Genomic DNA, 18,241 nt, shown 5'->3' on the forward strand with positions numbered 1-18,241 from the left:
CTGAGCCTGGCAGCCCAGAAGGCCAAAGCACCCACACGGCAAACCCTGTACTGCCACCCATGCTGAGGTAAGACTGTGGGATGCTCCTGTTTTTGGGAGTCCCAACTCTCAATGACCTTCTGAGCAAGAACCAGCGTTAGTGAGAGAATATTTTTACTTAAATTCTGCCCTCAATAAAAAACCCCAAGGCTCATTTAGTTTATAATTAAAAGCTAGTTTCTTCAAGTTACTCTTTTGAGTAAAAATCACCACCTACTGAAGTTTATTGCCTCATACCCATCCTCAAGGTTATGTAATTGTTCCCTATCTACTTCAGTCACAACAAGCAGCTTCACTTAAAATGCTTTAAAAATAAATGGAACCATTCAGTTTACTGCTATGCTTCAAGAAAAACTGTAACAGTGGGCAACTGAGCAGAATGACCAGGAAGAAAGGGAAGCCAGCTACTGTTTTCTACTGCACAACTGGATCCAGAAGACTAATGGCAGTTAACAGTAAAAAATCTGTATGTCAGAGCACTTTATTTAATGCATAAGATCATTCCAGTTTTGAAAGCTTCAGTCTGTTGCTTTACACTGGTCATACGGTAACACTTCAAGAACTCTTCTCTAGTTAATAGCTGACCTTAGTAGACAATTGCTAGCAGCAGTTACATGTACTTGTTCGAAAATACAGTGTTTTGCAAATCGGAGAAATAATAAATGCACACAGACAATAGCAACACCTACATTAACAGCTATTACTTGGAACTAAAAAGCAACTTTGAATGCTTCTGCAGCTTTTGCATAAAGTAACTAATAGGCACTATCAAAGTCAGCGTTAAATGTCTGAAATTCTATTAAGAAGGCTTTCCTTCAGTTTCCAAATGAATGCCTACATTTTTATGTAAGTGATAGTTCCACCTTGACAGTGCCCTTTTTAGTAGGACTTAAACAAATTTTCAACAAAACAGATGTCAAAAATACATACCTATCACTTAGGTCTCTGCATATGTGAAAGCCTGAAACAGAAACAGCCCTTGTTAATAAAAGCCTTGCACTCGCACACAAACTAATATTACATACATTGAACACCCTGTGGGATGAAATGCAGAAATATATTAACCTGAATACACTGACACTAAAAATAAATGAATATTGTACTTAATGACATGGGTTGGATTAACTGGGATCTCAACTCTCTAGAACACAGGAGGATGACAGAGATGGTAAGATAGCTTTGGGAGGAAGCTATGAGTGTACTGTGGCCCTCCACATACTTTTACTCATGTGCAATTAACTAAATAATTACAAATCAGCAAAGTGATGGGTTTCAGAAATAAACCCAAGGTTACTAATTTTCTTTCAGTAATAGTGAATTTGAGTACAATATAATGTACTTGTAAAAGAGTACAAGTATAATGCACACTGCTGAACTGTTTTCAGGGCTTTGTGATACTGTTCTGTCACGTAATGTATAAACTCATTATCAATGCACATCCATGAAGCCATTCTAAATAATGCCATCTAGAAAGACTGACAACTGACATGAGCTCACTGGCATTATGTAACATTCTGTATAACAGCAATGAGAAAGTATTACACCAGGAAGAAAAGGTTTACTTATTTTTAAAAGGAGAAAAAGAGTAAAATAAGTAATAAAGATTATACTAGAAGATGACTTTATGCCACTGGGAAAGTCAGAAGCAGAGGCTGCAGAGGCAAGGGAGTGTACTTCCAACGCAGAACAACCGGGTACAGGATACTCCAAGTTTAAGCCCTCCTTGTCATCACCTGCAGTATCTTCAAAAATCATGCCCCTTAAATAATGTTCTGATTCCATGAAAAAATAATAAGTATAGTAATTAGTGTAGGCCAATGAAAAAAAACCCAGAATGCAAAAACTATCACTCATACATATTTATTAGTGGCATATTTAGTTTATCTGTCAAACAACAACCTGAACTTAGATCAGTTGTGCCTACCTATGAAAGAGCACCCACCAAAAGCTGTGATGTATGTACTGGTCCTGTACATGGGAACAAAGACCAAATTATGAGTTGCTCTGTGTGAGGCTAATGGACATCTTAAATATTGTCTTACGTATAAATACAGATATAGTAATCATTTTGTTCTACCACTTGGCTTTGTATTTCATAAGCAGATTAGACTATGTTTTGGTATGAATGTAAAGGGGACCTTAAGCACGTACCCCTAGCATGCTCCTTCTTGGTACAGTATGGTAACTATAAGTAAAGAGGTACTATCTAGTCAATTGTTATATAAACAATAAACTACTCAATACATCAGCTCTAGCAAATAGTTAAGCTGATGCAAGCTTTTATTAAAAACGGCAGATATTACAACTAAATAGCCACCAAAGATGCATGAAAAAAGTTTCTTTATATACACAGAGAAAAACATTTGTTTATATATACAGAGAAAACCTGAGGACAAACTTCATATCCTTTCACATCAGCAAGCAAAGCACTCATAAGCAACATGTTTAGATTTTATGATACAATAGAAATACAGACTATCATCTTTAAAATCTTATACTGAAGTCCTGCATTCTGGTTCTGGAAAACATCAAAATATACAGGTATTTTCAAATGCATTTTCCTTGAAGCAGGACCTGTTAATATTCATATTTTCTACCTTTGATTTTATTTCTCTCTCTCTCTCTCTCTCATATTTTTGATTTTTTGTTCAGATTTCAGTAACAACTTTTGGGATTGTATTAAACTTCAACAGTCATTAAAAGTTAGTCAAATTTAATACTCAACTGCAAGTTTACTATCCTTCTGTTAACTGAACACATACCATCATCAATGACTCTAGCATCTTCAGAGAATGAAGGACGAGCACCAAGGTCTGAATTGGCAGCCATTTCAAAATCTTCTATTATTTTCACTAGCTATAAATGAAACCCAAAAACTAAATAACCATACATTCTTCAAGGCATCTCTGAGACTTGGACTGCAGTTATTAACGCAAAGTTTGCTATAAATATATTTTTTCCTCAGAATCTTACAAACATTTTAATGAGGTATACTGATTCAAAACCAAATAAAATAGTTCAGGAATCAAAGCAGCTTAAGTAGATTGATTTCATCTAAAGAGTTCAATCTTGTGGGCCCTTACGCTGAGAAAATACATATGAACTGTATTATTCTTGTGAACAGTTTTACTTCTATTGATCACGTTATTTTTACTTTTAGAGCAGCTGAATTTTCCACTACCTCTTATCTAAAAACCACAGAAAGATAAATATTTCCATGTTCTTCATAGGTCAGGAGTTTCCTGAAGTTCAAAACTAGAAAATGAAAACTAAAGCTGACTAACCTAGACAGAGACATTTCACTGAACATTATCTTTACAAAGAACAGGCCTCAAAACTGATTTCTAGTACCTAAGGAATTGTTATAAAAGGAATGACCAACCAGTGTGCACTGGGTAAAATAGAAATCAGGTGTTTATCTTCAGGATTTGGCCAGATATCCAGAAGTTTTAGAACCCAAATGCAGCAAAATGCCGCAAAGAGTATGCGAAGATTTTTTTTTCTCACTACAGGCTTTTAAAAATCTGGCTAGATAATCACCTTGATGAAGGATGTAAGGGATTAAATAATCCACCATACTTTAGTAACTGTGTGTAGGGGACACAACGAGGTCCTTACATTTCTGTGAATATATGGAAGGACAGGCAATGGACACTATTATTTTGAACCATTATACAAAAAGTAGATGCTGTGGAATTAATACAGTGTTACTGAATTCATTCTGTATTTAGCCAGGTCTACAGGAATTGGAAACTGACTTAGTTTTCTTGATGTGTGAAGAAGAATTTTTTCTTATCAGCTAGGTAAAATCAGAACTACTAGCTCATTTTTAGATCAGTCACTTTCAGTTTACTCTAAACTTAATAAAAAAGTCAAAGTAATGTGAAGAAATAATTGCCAGCATTCCCCATTTCACATACACCTGAAGTCAGCCACACCTGAAAATCTAGGCAACCTAAACCACATACAATATTAAGAGGTCAGTCTGTTAAATAATTGTAACTTTTTATTGTTATTTCTGTCATGACCTATAAAATAGTAATTCCTGAATTATATCAGGTGTAAGATCACCTGAATGCGCTATGTCCAAAATGCATTTATTTCCCTTTTATAGTTAGATTTATAAAGATGTTAAATGCAAGTATTTTATGAAATAAATAGAAACAAGTTCCAGAAAGTCTCATAATACTGTGCAGAGGCACAACTGCAGAAATCTTTGCCAATAAGGTATCCTGCTCAGCCTGAACTTTTGTGCTATTCCATTTTCCCAGTTACAGAGAGATTAAATATATTCTGCCCATTCACTAAGAACATCACCGTTCTGACCAGCATGTGGTCCACCATAAATAACTGTCAGCCAACAGATGCAGCATTAGATGTGAAAGAATCGTATCTTATTCCTGATCTCTCCCAACACATACTAAGCAATTTGAAAATCATCACTCCAAAATTTAAATTGTCCTTAGCTAAATGAAGTTACAGAACGAACTGTTTAGGACACAACAGTTAGCAGCAAGAACTCACCAGTTTGGTATTTCTGAAATCCTCCTCCATATTTTCTGTTATGTTCTGTAGTGTCTGTAATTGCATATCTATTTCCTGCTGCTTTGTGGAAAAGTATTCTTTGCCAATTATTTTGGATGGAAGCCCTGAAGAAGGAAAAGTTCCGTCATCTTCATGTAACATGTTCCAAGTTAAACTGTCTGCAGCAGAATTTGACTTCTTATCTTCCTTTTGCACTTGGCTTGATATATTTTTCAGATGATCATCTTGAAATAAAAAAAAAAAAAAAGTGCACTAACGTCACTGAAAAAACTGCAAACATTTAAGTAATGCAATTCATTAGGCATAGCTGTGCTATACCTGATAGTATGTTTTAGGAAGCAGGAATCATCACAGAAATCAAATGTATAAACATTTTGATGTGTAAGACTAAAATAGCAGGAGGCGAGTTGGGAAAAGGCTGCAAGTTTACTGTGGAAAAGAGTACTACAACAGAAGTCCATAGCTTTTTTTCTGACGTAAAAATGAAATGGTTTACCTTTCTTCCAAAGTGCCTCGGGTGGAACTGCATTATTAACAGAAGCTGCCGTGTGATCAAGTTTTGCAGTAGATGGAATTTCAAAGTTAGCATTTTGCTGTGCAGTAGCTGTCTCTTCTGCAGACTCAGGTATCATGGGCAAATTGTTAAGGATGTTACTGTCTTCAATGTCAATCACACTGACATACTTATGTTCACTCTAAACAAGAAAAAGACTATGATCAATTATAAAGCATTTGCATACATTGTTTATAGTACATGGTTAACTATTTCCTGTATTTACCTCTTACCACTTTGCATTGAAAGCCTTTTTGTTTTGGAGACAAAATAACTACAATCTTCCCTAGGGTGTTACACAACTGTCCCATCCAGATATAAAAAACACAAATTAATGAGGTAAGACAAACAGCACACTTAAAATGTCTTTTAACCATATGTACATTGGATCACTAACCAAATCAGGTGCATCTGACAGAAAGCATGACAAAGGTCTCTCATTCACTTGAGTGGGGAATCTCAGGTTTAAATACATGTCTGGTGGTAGTATCTCAAATGCACTAGATGATTCTGTGAGAAAAGAGTAATAGTATTATATTTACAGTAAAAGCCAGGAAACATCAGACAAAACTGTCTGGAAACAGGTCTACATTCTCTAAATGATAAGGAAAGCTCTGATCAGCACTTCTTTTAAAAACTATAGACAATGTACCTTAATAGTTTTCTTCAATGTTTGCTTCTAACAATAAAGTACTAAATTATTTTTCATTTTGGTGACAAATTAGCAGAAAAATACTCAAAAGATTAAAATTAAAGCAACAAGCTGCAGTCTAAAGTGCTATTTATTTCCAGTTTGCTCCTGAATAGGTTGAAAAAAAATAACCTGCATCTTTACTTGATCCAAATAAATGACACTACTTAGCTAGACAGACCTCTCTAAGAAACTATCTGCAAGAAGTCATGTGGTGCAGTAAAATAATCTTCCAAATGGAACAACACTGCTGAATTTTAAAAGAAAGGAAAAATTAGTATCCTCACTTGGTACCGCAGGGAAAATACTTAGCTACTGAATTCTTCTATGTAGTACAGTTTATCAAGGACTTATAAAATGGGGAGAAAACCCACATCAAAACAAATCTTCTTTAGCTCAAAATCAGTAACCTTCTATTCTTCGTGCTACAAACTGACCCAAAGGATGACTGATGGGAAGTAAAATTCCTACTTGAGACTGGAACACTGTTACTTGGCATATAGCTATTATGTAACTTAGCAGATGTGTAGATCAACTGTATAATCAGTTGAGTTACTACAGCTCCATTTCATGTGGAGCTGTGATCTATCTTAACATCCTACTGGTCAATCCATTTGGTGTACAGAACAGCAACTCCCCAAGACAAAGTGGCACTAAAATCAAGCTAAAATTCACAAAGGTACCACATCATTCAGGAATACAAGAAGATAGTTACACTACACCATGAAATATTCCAGCCAAACTTTTCATAAACAATATTACGATTATTTCACATTTGGTCTCCAGAAGTCGGACAAATTAGCATCTTCTTATCTACATCCTGCATTAAGTGACTTTGTGTACAAAATCCATGTTAACATTGTAGTATTTTTATAGACTTCCCAAACAACAAATGAAGTAGCGAAAGACTGAAGCCACACCTGACACAGGAACAGAGTTGACTGATTCATTTTTTTGGACTTCAGAAACCTCACTGCAAGCACTGATTCCAACATCCCGATATGATTTGAGCACTTGATAGGAAAAAAAACAAAACCAAAATGCATGAATTTTAAGGAAAGTAAAGACACGGATGGCATTATCTGAATGTGCGTTTCTGATTTCTCAGCTCACAATCAAAGCAAAGTTGGGGGGAAGAGGCAGGGAAACAGTTTCAGTCACATGTAAAACACTGTCTAAAATGCATTTAGATAAAGTCAAGCTAGTTAAAAGGAGCTTTTAGAAAAAGTCACAGCAGAAGTACTTACAGAAAGCATGTAGAAACTCTTACATAATTGCACCAGTAGGATTTTTATTTATAATTATTTCAACTAATACTTTGTAATTTATATTCCAGTATCTTGTGGTTTAATACTTTTTGAAACAAAATGTTACAGCATGAAAAACTCTTTTTCCATTTAAAAATTTACTCTACTTTGGAAGCTGGCCAAATATCACAATTAACAAGATTCAATACTAGAAACAGTTGGTTACTGTAGCACACAGGTAGCACTTACCTGGGTGAGTATTTGTACTTGCATCCTGCGTTTCTGCTGGTTTTTTTCCTGTAGCAGCCATGTAATGTAGATCTGCTGAAGTAGTAATTGCTTCTCCCACTGTGTCTAAAGTATGATAATACATTAAAAAAATGCAAGAATTAGAAACCTATGAAAGCCATGATATTAACTCAAAACTAAGGGCTCCAACAGATTCTTCTTTGCATTTCTCAAAATAATTTTAACCTTTCTCTAAGCATACTTCATGAATGAAGTCTGTATTCCTGCCTTATGAATATGCTACTGTATTGAAACTTACAAGGGTACACTGAACTAAAATCAAGGCTCAGTTTGGACATGTAATTTTAAAATTAAGTATTCTAGTATGCTGTACAGTAACAGTTTGTTTCATATTTTAAAAGGGAACAAATATTTATGATGTGTATACCTTTATTCATGTTTCTACAGAGCTCTGCAAGACACTATTTCTCTAAGGCCAAATTTTCAGATAATGGATTGCATTTTTTCCTCTGATAGGACTAAATATTGTGCTGAATTAATGTACTAGAAAGAAACAAATCTTTCTACAGCCATGCCTTCAGTTTGAAAGCTAGAATTATTGTAAACAGTTTCTTTTAAAAAAGCATTAAATTTAATGTAATAGAATATCCAGGCAAATAATACTGGAAAAATATCTTTTAAAAACAAATAAATTGATTTAGAATTTGAAAGCATTCTTCTGATGAATCACATGAACAGAAATCACCAAGAACCATAGTTACTGAAATTCATTCAACGTACTGTTATTATTTCATGAAGTCCACTGTTCATAAACATAAACACAAGATTATCACTTATTTCTAAGAAAATTCAAAATACTTCTAAAATTTTCAGGAGAATTATTGAGTTTACAAATAATTGATATGTGATCTTACATTTGCCTGCATCTCTCCCCACACCAATCTCCTAAAAACTGACCATACCCAAGAAAGACTAAATATCTGTTGTACCTCCTGAAAGGTTTTCCTGATTCTCTGGGGAAAGATCCCGTAAGACATTATGCTGTAAAGCCCACAGACATTTGAGTTTTTAATATCTTGATGACTACAGAGGGGTTTTTACCATTTGAAATCTAACAGACTTCCGTTCCTTGATTTATTTTATTTAGGCACTTAAAGCATTAAGAAGATTTGTACTTGCCCACTGAAATGAAAAAACCATCTTGAAGGTATGATGCAGATTTTTCTTGTTGATCCTAACATAAGGAGAAAAAGAACTATCTTAAAAAATAGTTCCAATGCCAATTAAAGGTTTTCTTGATGCTGTTAACTTTTCAACATACCTCTTTTGAGTAATGAGTTGGGAAAAAAATCACTGTAATGTACTTCTCTTACCCCCTTTCTTAATTCTTCCGATCCATCCCAACTTAATGCAATAACTATGTAAACATTCTTTCCCATATGTACCTTGGGGTGACCTGCAGTAACACAAATTCCTGATTCTTCTTCGAGTATCTCTGCCATACTATAGTTAACATCTCCCAGGTCTGGTGAGGCTCTCCAGCTGTTGTGCTAGGGAGGCAAGTCTCAAAGAAGGTATGGTATGGACCAGAAATAGAGCCTGCTGCGCTGGGTATTGTTCTAGCTTTAAATCTGGTAGTGTTCTAGCCTGAAATTTGGTACTTGCAAAGATAACCCCCAAATATGTTAAAAGATATCAAAAAGGCCCAGGCAAACAAACAGAAGTGCATAAATCAAAACCCAGCCTGACAAAGACTTCGTCTTTCCAGTTTCCTGGCGGAGCCAGAACTCAAGACCTCATACTCCCCATCCTCACAGTTACACTGTCATAATCTAGCCTCATGTGAAGACAGTAATGCCTGGGTCATTTGCCCTAGCATTACTGCTAAACTAAACCTAATTGTTTTTTTAAAAGCTATTAGCATTTGTGTATAAATTTACCTTAATGTACATACAGACAAATACTCTATCAAAACAGACAAGTTCATGTCCCAAGAAAATCAAAAGCAACCTTTGAATACTTCATAAAATTTACAGTAAATGCAAGTATATGAATGAAAGATGGATACCGTTTCTAGCCTAGAGCCTGGGAGAGATTTACATGATTGTTTTGGTTGACAGTTGCCCAATTCCTTCTTTCTTCTTAATACTTGAATAGAAAAAAGCAAAGAAAAAAATATTTTTCTATACCCCAGTCCCTGATTCAGCAACCATCACTGTATCACTGCTACTGATGATGGAGTCATCTGGGCAGAAGGACACACTTGGTTTCTGCTTTTCATCTTTGTCTTTCATTTGGTTCTTACCACGCCTTTTTTGTCTGTCAACATATTAATTACAAATCAAAAGCAAGAACTGCACTCAAATAATAAAAATACCTATGATTGTTTTCTAAGGAATATTACTATTAAGAAATAGAGACTGAAATGAAAGTGGGAAAGACAAACACAACTGTTGCATACAGACCAATTCAAAGCACTATTTTCGCCTACCAGAACTGTACACAAAATTGTTGTAGGAACTCATAAATATACTTAAGAATCACACCAAAATCTGTTAATTGTCTAATAATCTATTTACATCAAATAATATAAACTGTGTAACATGTCATAGCTATATTTTGTGCATAATAACATAATCATTACTACATAAAATGCCTGTAGGGAATCTACAAGAAATACACCAGGAAGAAACAAGCCTGTTATCACTGAAACTTCCCAATTAACTATTTTAGTAAAAAAGTTGCAAATTTTCTTTAGTATCTGATAAATTGTATCCTACATAATTATATAAATTATATTACAAATTCTCATAGATTGTAAGACAACAATTGTCGCTTCAAGCATTTCAGCTGGTAATATCAACAGAGGTATTCTAAATTCCAGCTGCAGTTACTTATGTATCAATTTAAGATCCTAGAGTCTGTGTTTCCAGCTGCTGGACTTAAAAGCGTCATAATCAGAAGCGAGTGTTCTGTTCTAGATTCAATGACACCATTAACTCTTCCACAGAAAACACAGATCTGTGAAAAGTCAGGAATCTACTGGCATTACATGAGGACTGAACAGAGATACGCATGCAGCTTAAACAATTTTAACTGCTTGTGCAATCAATTAACAAAGAATAAACAAATTTTGAAAGTAATGAATAACATACCTAGCAAAACAAAATAAAATATTGTTTCAGCAGGAATTTTGCTAATCACTGTCTGGATTCAGAAACAAAGCCTGTATCTTGAATTACATTGGAAGAGTGTAACCCTTTCCTTCTTGAAGATTACTACCAATGGAGATGATATGTAATGAAGACAGTAGCCTATCAAGATTTTATTGTGTAAGCAGCAAAGCATTTCACAGACAGTATATATCGAACAGCCAGATTTAAACCACAGATAGAAGTATGAAAAATATTTCCCCTTTGAATCTTATCAGCCTGGTAACAGCAACAACGCCTTCATGCCCTAACACCATGCTCCTCCTGCTCTACCTTTACTAATATATGTTAATTTATTCTCCTCCAAGAGAATTAAATCTAATTCCACTTTATTTGAAGCTGCTATGGAAACTTTATTTGAAGCTGCTATGGAAACTTTATTTGAAGCTGCTATGGAAACTCCCACTGATTTCAAAGCTAGAAGTTACAGGTTACCAGTAAGTCCTTCAAAATGAAGACCCACTTTAAAAGTTTGGCTTGCCTTTTTCTATGATTCTGCACATCTCTTAGTTCAAACGGTTCAACATCAATTTTTAGTAACTGGATAGGTTCACTTTGGTCTTGTCCAAAGGACGTACTGGGCACAGTATGACGCTGGTGGCGCTGCTCAAATGCAATGAGATCTTCAAGTGGAATGAATTTTGGTGCCTGAAAATGTTCAGAGAGAGAAAAAAGCAAAAATGAAACATTGATACAGGAAACAGAGAGAGGAAGCCCAGTCAGACTCAATGAAAAGAGCAGGTCCAGGTTGGATCTCAATTATACAAACACAACTCCTGTAGCAATATGTAGACAAAGTGAAAATGTAGAAAAGATAAATTAACAGCATCAGACCAGAATCTCAGCTAATGTGCACGTGTAAACTATTTCTGAAAGCAAACTAAAAGATATGAATTTTCTCCACACTGTACTTCATTAATATTTGCATTTTTAATGTATGTAGCTCGGGATGAAGGTAGGAACCATGCAATGTACACAAGGGCTGAAAAAGCACCTTTCAGGAAAAAACGTTCCTATTCAACTGGAAAGAGCAAGCGTATGAGTCTATGAGAACAACATTTTTCAAAACAATGTGCTCTCAACGTCTAGAAACTAATATTTTCTAACCAAGTCTTTTAGCATTCCTTTTCTGCCCCTACAAAAGAGGAGGCAGAACTTGCCAGACACAGTAAGTATTTACATATATAAATACAGGATTAATGTCACTATGCAGTTCACCAAATACTGAGCCATAGCATGAGTTTAAACTCTGCCCTGACCTCCACCCGTTAACAGTAAAGTAGTGACCATGTATCCACCAACCAACTGGCAACTGTCTGGCCAAGAGCAAAACCAGAAGTTTTGATAAAACAGGCAATTTAATAATAAACATTCTTTGTATTTCTGTAACAAATTCTATTTAAATTTCTGTAAAAACAGAACTATTTTTTTGCTATATAAATATATTATATATATAATAATAAATATATAGAACTATTTTTTGCTATGTAAATATAATCCAGAGGGAATTCCTTACATTCTTTATTAATGGACTGAATGTTGATGAACTATGGAATGTGAAATCAATCTAACGTTGTTAAGAACATTGCCAAGCTTACAGCCTACCTCATACTGGCATGCCAGTAAGAAGGTACCTTAGTTCCTGATCGCTTCTGGTAGCTGTACTGAACACTTCCAAATTCCATAGTCTGGAAACATTAATTTACTTTCGATGAGTAAGAAAACATGAAAGTTAAAAAAAAATGGTATTATAAAATCCAGTACCTTCTTTTTTTGAGGTAAATTAGCATGGAGTAGTGATAATCCTGTGTGCTGTAGTGCTTCTCTGCAGTCAGTCTCCTTTGTTGCAGGTTTAACAGGTATTAAAGTAGTAGCGGTTGGCTGACTTACAACTGGTGGACGTCTAGGTACTGGATCAACTTGCAAGTGCAACAGTGGAATACCAGCCAGGTTCTGAGTGATCAGTGCTTTCTTCATATTCCTATTTGCAGAGAATTGCTGCTGAGGTGAAACTTCTTGCTGTCCTTCATACCAACTTAGATTAAGGTGTTTGGGAGGTCCCTTATGTACCGTTTCTGCCCATCTTCTCTCTTCCTCATGCATCTGCCTTTGGATCTCAGGGTCGTGCCTACTCATGTTGACGTCTTCTTTTGCCTTACTCTTCCTTCGTATGTCTGATAACTGATGGTTCCATATGGAATCTGATGAACTCCAAGCTACTCGTGGTACTGGGGGCAGTCTAGCAAAAGCTGATGACATTTCCATTGGATGCAAAAATGCCGGTTTGAAATGATAACCTGATTCAAGCTTAAGCAAAGGAAATCCATTTGAGTAATTCAAGTTTCTTCCAATAGGGATAAGCTTTGGTGTTTCCTGGATGTCTGCAGAAGGAGCTATGAGATAAAGTGGTTTAGCAGGTACTGAAGAACGCAAATCTTCGCTGTGGCTTTCTAGGAGGCTTGAAGAAACATTCACATCCAGATGGTTCTAAATCAGAAAAGCAAACAACACAGCATTTACAAGCACCTTGAAACAGTAACCATGCACTAAATATGCATGCAAATGGCATAAATATTCCTTCTCTATAGCAATCACAAAAAAATATCTCCTAATCGTTGTGGTGCACTTCTCCCCGTTCTCTGGACTGTTTTATGACACCAGCAGCTGCCAACTAGGCCTTGGTGACTTGAGTAATGAGTCAGGCAGTTAAGCACCTCTTGACTGTACCAGTAACTCTTTTACTTGGTTAAAGCAGAGAATGGCACTGTCCATACTGCAACTTTGCTGCTTGGATGAAGCAGGGAACAGGAATGGAGACAGTTCCTGACAACCCTGGAAAACTCCTGCCCAGGTCGTAGCCTGCGTGGTAACCTGAGCCAAACAATACCATTGTTCTTGGAATTTTGAAGAATTACCAACTCAGGCTGTGGCCAGGATGGAAATTTACTGATGACTAAAGCCAATCATCTCACAGTTTTATAAAGAGCAGTCCTAAAGGAGACCCCTTTGAGCTCTCCTGGACTGCAGCAGGCTGTGACCAGCATCTCCCTCTGAGTGGGACACAACTCACAGGTTGGAAACCACTGAGTCTGAGGCACTAGGGGGCCTGTGGCAGAAAGCCTGCTCCTCCAGACTCAACCCTTCACCTGCTGAGGAATGCAAAAGGCATTAGAGGTGAGTATTTCACTGAACTTGAGGTGAACTTTTAACAGGTACACCTTTGTTATAATACGCATTGCAAGCTTGAAGTAGTAAGGTTATTTTTGAAATTTAAAACAAATTTTAGTCATTAGCTTTGATGTTAAAATCCTACAGATAATGTTGAATTGTGAACAAATTCTCTTTCTCTACCCTTTAGATACAAAGTGTTGTCCAAGTCTGACACTAACATTGGGCCTAGCTGCACCTGAAGTCTATGGGAGTTCAAAAAGCAAGGTGGTCTATTCTGACCCTGGTGACTCAACAGCAGAATTCCCTTCCTCTTTGTATTTCTCTAGATCTAATCTGTTGTTAGGGTTTGAGACTAGGAATAGATCCAGCCACACCTAAACTCTGCGACCTTTTAGAAAGCAACAGTGTCTACTCTGAACCTTGTGGCTCAGCACAAGGGTGTCTCTGATTCTTCACCCCACTTTCTCTCTCTCTCCCATTAAATATAAACCACTGACCAAGTCTGAGACTAAGACTGGATCTAGCTGCACCTAAACTCTGTTAGAGCTTACAAAGCAGGAGATTCCACTTTAAACCTTGTGATTCAATGGAAGGATCTCCTTTACCTTCTTACACCTCTGATCTTTATAAACTATTTCCAACTCGATTGTGTCTTGATTTCAATTCAGTCTGTCTCTGTGCAGTTACTCTAAACAATAAGTAACAGAGTGAACCTTGCTGTCAAATCTTTTGCAGTTGCATTTCCTAAATTTCATATTAAACCTATTTCACTCAAACTCTTCGGTGTTAATTCTTTATGTGGCCTGACCTAAACCACCCTTTTGTGACACTACCCTAACAAGACAGAAAACATATCAGATACACAGAGCAGTCTTCATGAATGACACTTTGATATACCTACTTTTATATGGTCATTGTTGCTTTCATCTCTTAAACTATTCCTTGGTTGAAAATCAGAATTCTTTTCACCAGGTTTTTCTTTGTCTTCTTGAGCAGGCAGCTGTGTTTTCAGAAAGCCATTACCTTTGGTAGCATGTGCAGGCTGGCTTCCTTCCAGGTGAACAGATTGTTGCTGTTGCAAAATTTGTTGCACATTTGGCAGGTTGGCAAAGGATGACTGCACTATTTGCATTAAACTCATGAAGTTGATTTGCTGTAGCTGGATATACACACACAAAGTTTACACTGTAAATAACTTTAACAGGAATCTTAGCAAAAATTCTACATCTAGGCTATCTTGTAACTGTTCACTATCCTGTTAATACAGCTGAATAAACAAATCCCAAACTTCAAATAATGATTCTTGCGTATGATTATTTATTGTACTGGACTTTCTTTTAAGATACCTTACATACTTGCCACATACCTTAAATACTTGTTAAAACAAGACAAATTCCTTCACTTTTTTTGTGAAGTCTGAGTAAATGTAAGGTCACATAAAATTGTCTCTATGTACTAATGAAAAATAAATCCTAGTACAGCTGCAAAGTTATCACAGCTTCAGAATTTTTCCTGATGTAAACTATTAGAGCACAATAAGTTATATAAACTAAAACTTTCATTATTACCTTGCTTGCTTTGGGTCTAATGCAAGAGTTAAGTCAAAAGTAAGTTTTCTGTGTTTACATGGAACTGGAAACCTCAAAAACCCCCACACAGAGAATACCTTTAAACAGTCATTATCTCTACTTTTTAAGTAACACTGAACTGTGAACACTATTCTCAATAATGAGAAGCTCTCACCTGAACTAACTTAAACATTTCATCTTGGAGCATCTGCCTCACAGTTCCTGATGTGTTTAGCTTCTCTTCTGTAGGCACTTCTTCCTTGACTTCTTGTTCCTTTGAACAAATGGAAGTATTGGAGGCAGCACTTGACACAACAGTCTGAGAAGGCTGACGATCACTTAGAGAGATCTCTCTATTACTTAAGAAGGAAAAGAACAAAATTATCAAAAACATTAACAGTTCACCTATATGAGGCTGTCTTAAATCAATCCACAAAGTTTTAAAGATATCTCCATTTTTCTAAAGCGTAATTGATTTGTAGGAATGATTTAATAATTAACACTGAACAATCTTCACTAGACAGCATGTATGATTAACTTTTTCCTAACGCTTCCTAATATACTGAAAGAAAAACAGTAGTAAAGGCACAAGTTTTATCTGAATTTTTAATCACAAGGGTATCTGAAATGGTGTCTTCACTACAGACACAGGCAGAGAACACAGATTTGACAGAAAGAGACTCTGGTTAGTCATAAAACCAAACAAGTGATGGAAAATGGAGAAAGGCATTATTAGCTGAAATAAAAGAGATGGCAGATTTACGTTCAGTTAAATAATTAAATGTACCTTTAAACATTTGGAATTAAAAACAACCATAAAATTTCAGATCAGAAAACAATTAAAATTAAAATAACATGTACCAGATAGCACAATATATCTTTTAGTAGGTAAAGACTACTAAGGAGATGAAGTGCTTAAATGATGAAGAGAGAGTTAGGATTTACACTAAGTTATAAAGACACTGAAGACCTTTACCTACACAGAAGAAAAGCATCACTTCTCTTGAAATCTGGTAGCTCTGAATTAACATGTTTGATTCATGTGATATTCTGGACAACATTCAAGAGTATAAGATCCTCAATGATTACAGTCCAAAAAGGTTTCAGGAAAGGCTACTTAGTACTACAGTTTGCAGGTAAAATATACCATACCTGCAAACATTTTGTAATCAAATCTACAGATCGTGTTACTTCAGACTGAAAATTTAATAGGGATAGTCCATTTTATTATATGAAATGTTATAGCTTTATCTCACCTGGGAACTTCTGCATCTTGATCTAAAGAGAATGAGTGAGAAATGGTGCTAGGAACCACCTCAGCCATGCTATAGAGAAAAAATGAGTCTTGTAAATACTACAATGATTTGTTATACTGTTTATTTTCATTTTACACACACACACACACACACAAATATATATACAACCTCCTGAAATAGTATTTTTATTAGTATGAGATAAAATACCTGAAAGCCACCTGATCACAGCTATACTGATCTGCATGGCTTCAATTACTGCATTACACTGCAATCTGAGCTGGCAAATATTGACATTCATGCTTTGTTTCCCTAGCAATCAGAAACTGACTCAAACAAAAACAATGAAAAGGTTCTAGGATTCAACACCAACAGCAGGCAACAAAGAGGCTAATCTGAGTTCACAAAAGAAGAGAAAATCCAATTTAAGCAATACTGTTAATACCATTACAATCTGCCTTCCTAAAAAGGAAGAGACAGCATCATAAGAAACCCTTGAGGGGCACTTCATGTGCAGTTATTTTAGCTTCTTTTGCAACAAAATCCATCATTATAAAATAGCAGAGGATTCTATGTCTTTCTGAAATCAAGCCATTTAGAAGTTTTTCACAAATATAATATATATATACACAGGAATATGTATTTATATGCCATCACAATTAATACGTTTTACTAAATATTAAAGACATTCAGACACAGCATTTCAGAGGAAAAGGTTTCATTACCACTAATTTGGTGGATTCAAGAAGAAATCTAACTGAAATAATAAAACCAGATTGCTATTTTTCTGACATTAAAACAAACGAAAAAATCTCAGAAGATTCTTCATAGTAAACATAATGAACCCCGTGTTTACAGAACATTTTCTTCACTGGAAAAACTTCAAAGAAAAACTGACCAGTAATCTATTCAAACAGATGATGTGACAATCAGGTTTATGGACTGTTTCTAAAATTTTACATTCATTGTATTATAAACACTTAAGTATTTTAAAACATAAGATTTTAAAAAGATCAGAATCAAGTACATTTCTTAACTTGTGTAAAAGCTCCTGAAAGAGGGACAAAGGAAGGTGTAACAAGGTTATCTGTTTTTATCTCACCTTCTGATCCCTAGATATCAACCTCTCTTTCTCGTACGTTGTGTAACAAAAAAATGATTAAAATTTCCTAGAATAACAGCTCTCCACTCATATTTAGCCTGAAGATGCTGCTCCTATTTCAGGTCTGGAGAAGGTACTGTGTACCTGAAAGCTTTTCCAGTTATTCTCTATCCTTGTTTCCAATATAAAATATGTCTTCCACAAACCATGCCTTTTTTACCTGATCATTACTAAAATAACCCACTCATCCACCCAGCATTTTGTTTGTGAAATGCCTGTACACATGAAATAGAAAATGACTGAAATTTTATTTCAAACTATGAAGTCCTTATAAACAACAGCAAGAACCTATTGAGATTCCACTGGATATCATAATTAACAAAACTACTTTAGATTTTTAAGCAGTGCTAAAAGAGAAATTAAAACAACAAAAAAGTCTCTCACACATTCTGTTCAGACTTTCCTTCCTTCGTTTTTTCTATCTTTTGATCTTCCTGAGGACTATCTACATCCGAAATGGAGAGCTGCTGGAATATAAAAAGATGCATCTGAACTTGTAAATTTTTGTACCCTCCTTCTGCTTCAATAAAGTATTATTAGCTGAAGGCAAA

General features: G+C 35.5%; 1 protein-coding gene across 1 annotated transcript in view; it reads right to left on the reverse strand.

Moving 5' to 3' along the window:
* CPLANE1 (ciliogenesis and planar polarity effector complex subunit 1) overlaps positions 1-18,241 on the reverse strand; it is a 66,079-nt gene that overhangs the window by 9,126 nt on the left and 38,712 nt on the right. Inside the window, exons 29-43 of the mRNA XM_055699030.1 lie at positions 18,075-18,157; positions 16,532-16,600; positions 15,451-15,634; positions 14,609-14,866; positions 12,301-13,023; positions 11,018-11,184; positions 9,514-9,643; positions 8,504-8,558; positions 7,325-7,429; positions 6,749-6,841; positions 5,535-5,647; positions 5,081-5,279; positions 4,564-4,808; positions 2,802-2,895; positions 970-1,000 (exon numbers count right to left, since the gene is read on the reverse strand). Coding sequence (XP_055555005.1) covers positions 970-1,000; positions 2,802-2,895; positions 4,564-4,808; positions 5,081-5,279; positions 5,535-5,647; positions 6,749-6,841; positions 7,325-7,429; positions 8,504-8,558; positions 9,514-9,643; positions 11,018-11,184; positions 12,301-13,023; positions 14,609-14,866; positions 15,451-15,634; positions 16,532-16,600; positions 18,075-18,157 — 2,549 coding nt within the window. The remainder of the gene's footprint in view (positions 1-969; positions 1,001-2,801; positions 2,896-4,563; positions 4,809-5,080; positions 5,280-5,534; positions 5,648-6,748; positions 6,842-7,324; positions 7,430-8,503; positions 8,559-9,513; positions 9,644-11,017; positions 11,185-12,300; positions 13,024-14,608; positions 14,867-15,450; positions 15,635-16,531; positions 16,601-18,074; positions 18,158-18,241) is intronic.

Source organism: Falco cherrug, chromosome Z (assembly GCF_023634085.1).
Source record: "Falco cherrug isolate bFalChe1 chromosome Z, bFalChe1.pri, whole genome shotgun sequence".
In the NCBI taxonomy this organism is placed as follows: Eukaryota; Metazoa; Chordata; class Aves; order Falconiformes; family Falconidae; genus Falco; species Falco cherrug.